The following is a 5,261-nucleotide window of genomic DNA, read 5'->3' as shown; positions in this document are numbered from 1 at the left end:
TTTTTTTTTTTTTTTTTTTTTTTTTTTTTTTTTTTTTTTTTTTTTTTTTTTTATCAAAAGCCCGAAAACGAGCTATCTTATAGTGGATTTGACATAATTGGAATATAACTCGAAGAAGGTGAAGTTAATTTTTAAATCTTAAAATTAGATTTATAGTTAGTTTGAAGTTAATTTTTACCGACCTTGCCAGCCTGAACCTCGAAAGACGGCATTCCTAATGCCCGAAATCAGAGCAAGAAAAACTTTGATTTTCTCATAGGGGCGAGCCCGCATGGCTATAGGAACGAGCACGAGCAGTCTAGTGTTCGAGCCAATTGATCAAATGATAACGGAATATCAGTGAAAAAAATATAAGAAATTAATTTTAAAATTTATTAAAGGTATAAAAATAAAGATGGAATAAATTTAGAGTGTATATAATTATATTATTATATTTAGGGAAGCAGAAAAGAAAAGTGGAGATGCTATTAAAATGGGTCCTGCCATGTGGTAAGGCAGCATGAGTTGGTCTTTTTTGGTCTTAGGAAAGGCGTTTAGAATGGATGGGTCTCCATCCATCCATCCTTCACAATCCATACAATCATTAGAATTGTGTTTCTTCTTCTTTTTCTCGAGCTTGATGGCGATTTCCCGCTCGGTATAGTGTTTTAGTCACCGAGTCATTGGTTGTTGCAGCATCATTTAAGCTTGTACAAGGCTTGGTTCTTGTAACAACTCAAGTCCACCGCTAACAAATATTATCCGCTTTGGCCCGCGTTACGTATAGCCGTCAGCCTCAAGATTTTAAAATACGTCTGTTAAGGAGAGGTTTCCACACCCTTATAAGGAATGTTTCCACACCTTTGCACTATTTACGACGAAGTCTTCTCTTTACAATCTTCGAGCCCAAATCGTAGTCTGATCATCTGTCTCTCATTCGGATCGAGAATGCCAAGGAGATTCCGAATGTGCCTTAGACTTCAAAGTTTGCAGTTATTTCCTGTAATATAATTCAGAATGCATTCTCAGATTCTGGTAGATAGAGCTAGTTTATCATATGCCTAAATGAATCAACAAACTACATATCTAAGGGGGTTGATAGTGTATCTATATGCATTTTCTGTGATTCAATTATTAACACTATAATATATCTTCAAAGGACGCCAGCAAAGCAACTTATAATCATTATCCAGTGATGAACTGATACCAAAACTTGGACAACAGACCAATGATGGAACTGAGAAAGATGGATTTTTCAAATAATGGCAATACATCACTATGATCACCATTCCTGACATCATTATTCTCTCACATTTAAAACAGCTTCCCTGTCAGATGATAATTATTGTTATAAAGTAAATTTCACTGGTAACCTAGCAAATCTGCATGGCTCTAAGTGTTGGTAAATATTGTTCTTTTTGAGTTTATTATTTCGGGATTTCCCTCAAGGTTTTTAAAACGCGTCTGATAGGGAGAGGTTTTAACACCCTTATAAAGTTCTTCTCTCTAACCGACGTGGAATCTCACGTACAAGTTTATGGAAGGTAAGAATCCAAAAACTTAGATTCATAAATCAGTATGTTTAAAGTCGTATCCTGTCATTGTTCAATTTTATGTCCTATTTCATAGGTCAAAAGAAAAGAGAAGTGAAAGATACCTGAAAAGTGGTATCATGGTCAGCCCATACAGGTTGCTGCAATGAACATGAAATTCACGACATAAAAAGTAACTTATCCAATCTCTCAACTGTAATTCCAACATCATTAACTCCTGTTAAAAGTTACTTTATCAAGCACGTATAACAAGCGTAATGAATTGAAGACATGAAAACTGAAAACACACAAACAATATAGCCTTCACATGCATACCTGGATTTGGACAATCAACTCAGACTCTTCTTGAACTGTTAAAAGCCTCTTTGTTTCAGGAGCCCACAAGAACAGTCGTAGAAGATTCTTAGGATCAAAATTTTCACTTGTTTTTCTCCGTGCATCTTCCCCCAAAGAATTATAAGTCTCATGAATCATTGTTACGTTGGCACCCTTATCTTCTTAGACCGTCTATATTGCAGCCTGGTTGACTTTACAGTTCTCTCCTTGCTTAGAGAACTAATCAATGAATATATCCTAATTAGAGATCGATCATTGTAATAGCCCAAGTCCACCACTAGCAGATATTGTCCTCGTCGGGCTTTCCCTTTTGGACTTCCCCTCAAGGTTTTTAAAATGCATCTGCTACGGAGAGGTTTCTCCACCCTTATAAAGAATGTTGATCTCACGTTCATTTAACCTATAGGAAAGAGGGCCGTAGGAACCCATCTCGAATGACTTCGTTCTCCTCCCAACCGACGTGGGATCTCACATTCATTTAACCTACAAGAAAGAGGGTCGTAGGAACCCATCTTAAATGGGCGGGTAATGAGGGAGGAAGCATGAGAAAGGAGATATTCCTCCCTGTTAGCTGAACATGTCCAACATGGGGCTTAAATTCCCCATCCCCATCTCAGCCCCACACTGCCCTATTTCGACTCACCCACTAACGATCTGCAAAATGATTGTATTTACTCAATATGACAGAAATGATATAATTGATACGGATTTTCATCTGTATATTGATTGATAAGAATGGTGAGGAAAAGGAAGTTTAGTTCATCTTACGATGATAATAAACCAAGCCACTCAACCGCTTTATGCAAGTTTCGTTCAACAAGCAATCGATATTTCACGATCAAGGGTGTAGCTCATGGTTGCTTTGGCTCCCTTCATCAATTCAAACACTCCTCGATCAACCTCCTATTTAGTGTCATCTTCATAATGGGCATCAAATGAGACATTAATTAGAATTCCCAAATGCAGTGGAGACGCAGGTACTATAAATACTTGCATATGTATAATCGTGTTGGAAAAAAACATGAATACAGACACCAGCACAGACATTATGGTTTTCTTAAAGATATAAAACTCTCGTTCTGTCGTGAATGGCGGTATGTTTTTCTAGGATGTACACTCCTTTATTGTTCTAACAATGCTGTTGTGAATTGTTATCGGTCTGGTAAAAAGTGTAATCTCTTACTTTCATTGAGCATACTCTCATCGAAAGATTACAATTCACAACAGCATTGTTAGAATAATAAATGAGTGTACATCCTAATAAACATACAGCCATTCACGAAACAAGCGTCAATTGACTGGGTTTTTGAGAAAACCACAAAGTACCCTTATAGTCCAATATTGTAACATCCCAAGCCTATCGCTAGCAGATATTGTCCGCTTTAGCCCGTTACGTATCGCCATCAGCTTCACGATTTCAAAACACGTCTAATAAAGAGAGGTTTCCACACCCTTATAAAGAATGCTTCGTTTCCCTCTCCAATCAATGTGAAATCTCACAATCCACCCTCTTTGGGGGCCATTTGTAATAGCCCACAAGCCCCACCGCTAGCAGATATTGTCCGCTTTGACTTGTTACGTATCGCCGTCAGTCTCATGGTTTTAAAATATGTCTACTAATGAGAGGTTTCCACACCCTTATAAAGAATGTTTAGTTCTCCTTTCCAACTGATGTGGGATCTCCCCGAGAGAATTCTAACCTGGGATGTTTTATCATCCCCTAAGTATTTGTAATTGAGGTCTACATTCACAGTGCTGGTCTTGTGAAAGAAATGGGGTTGGAAAGTATCGAGCTGGAGTCGCTTGCTCACGTAACATAGAAACTGCAGGATTTCATAACAAACATGAACCTGAGTAGATGCGGCATTTTTACAAACATTTGATGTACATGATAAAAGAGATCAGTATCGATTAATGATGAATATGATACAACTTTTGTAATCTTTAAGCCAATTGGAAAACTATTTTCGAAATTTTCATGGTACATTGTTGAGGATGGTTAGGAGGGAGTCCCACGTTGGCTAATTTAAGGAATGTTCCTAGGTTTATAAGTAAAGGAATACATCTCCATTGGTGTGAGACCTTTTGGGAAGCCCAAAGGAAATGGACAATATGATATCATTGTAGAGAGTCTTCCTTTTAACACATTCGATTCACAAAACAACATTCATAGCCATTTGAGGCACTATAAAATCCAAATAAGGAAAACCCAACTCTAAATATTCTGAACAAAACTCTCTAAGCATCACATTTGTGCCAAACCAAACAGGAAAATCACACAAAGCAAAGAAATGAGCATAATATCAAACTGCAAATACTACCTGAAGAACAGGAGGAGGAGGAAGAAGAACAGAAGAAGGATGAAGGACGCTTCTCGGTTCCTTTTGAAAGTCTCTTAGAACTGTTCACCGGTAATTTTCTCGCCGTTCAGTCTCTGTGAATGATCTGGGTCCTTATTTTCGGTGGATTGGTACAATGGGTTCGTTCTGAGATTTATCAGTGGCTTCACAGAGCAATTCACACCCCGAAATCGGGACAAGATTTTTTTCTTTTCTTTCTTCTGCGCTCTTTTTGATCCAAAGATTGGAGGAGTTCTCGACTCGCTGGGTTAGTTGATTGAAATGACCGAATGATAACAGATTAGGCCCTTTCAAGTTTCAACTAAGAATCCAAAACACCCAACAGTTTTCACATCCAGGCCCAATAAATATTCATATCCTTCTGAAGTTTCATGCGGGTTGAAGTAAGAGCTCAAATATAATGATGTATATATCGTTATAACTTCGACTAAGATATGTTTTACTGAGTCCTTATTCTTCCTTAAATTTGTACTTATTATTTTTATGACTGCGTATTGTAACTGGGGTAGAAAGTATCAAACCAATAAAAGCTCGAAAAAATAATTAATTCCATCTACTTAGGCCGCATGTAGTTTGAGCAAAGCCAATTTCTTTTTCACATCATATCTTGCTCACACTACCAACAATTTACATACTCTCATTCGCACTTGACTCTCGAACAACTCGTCTCCTTGGTGCTTCAGGCTTCCACAACATCAATCATTTCATCTCCTCGTCTCACCTTGTTAAGGATATTTAATAATAAATTATAGTTTACCATATATATTATATTTGTCATTTTATTATAAGGCAAATTATCTTCCGATTTATTGTTATTTCCATTTATTACTATTTTCATATCCTTGTAATTTATTTGATTATAAATAAGATAACTTTCACACTATTTAAGTATGGTGAATAAATCAAACATTCTTACACCTAATCGTTTGCCCTCTTCTCATCTCGTTGCTTGTCGTTGCTTAGCTCTCTCTTGCACCTCATGACTCTCTCTCTCTCTTTGATCTCGTCTCTTTTTTTTTTTTTTTTTTTTTTT

General features: G+C 37.0%; 1 protein-coding gene across 2 annotated transcripts; it reads right to left on the bottom strand.

Moving 5' to 3' along the window:
• Nucleotides 1-405: 405 nt before the first annotated feature.
• On the bottom strand, nt 406-5,210 carry LOC111463271 (RNA polymerase sigma factor sigF, chloroplastic-like). Of its 2 annotated transcripts, XR_002713859.1 has the most exons (6): nt 5,147-5,210; nt 4,190-4,428; nt 2,637-2,785; nt 1,848-2,087; nt 1,637-1,749; nt 406-979 (listed from the first exon to the last, which is right to left on the bottom strand). XR_002713859.1 is itself a non-coding variant. In XM_023107140.1 (3 exons), the coding sequence occupies exons 1-3, from the start codon at nt 2,004-2,006 to the stop codon at nt 973-975; spliced, it is 279 nt and encodes a 92-aa protein (XP_022962908.1). In that variant the 5' UTR covers nt 2,007-2,151; the 3' UTR covers nt 406-972. The 2 variants fall into 2 exon arrangements, 1 of the variants encoding a protein (XP_022962908.1); XM_023107140.1 differs by lacking the exons at nt 2,637-2,785; nt 4,190-4,428; nt 5,147-5,210 and having other exon boundaries at nt 1,848-2,151.
• Between the last annotated feature and the right edge of the window lie 51 nt (nt 5,211-5,261).

Source organism: Cucurbita moschata, unplaced genomic scaffold, assembly GCF_002738365.1.
Source record: "Cucurbita moschata cultivar Rifu unplaced genomic scaffold, Cmos_1.0 Cmo_Scf00028, whole genome shotgun sequence".
NCBI classification, from domain to species: domain Eukaryota; kingdom Viridiplantae; phylum Streptophyta; class Magnoliopsida; order Cucurbitales; family Cucurbitaceae; genus Cucurbita; species Cucurbita moschata.
The sequence above is the reverse complement of the archived record's forward strand: the minus strand, read 5'-3'. Positions and strand labels throughout refer to the sequence as shown.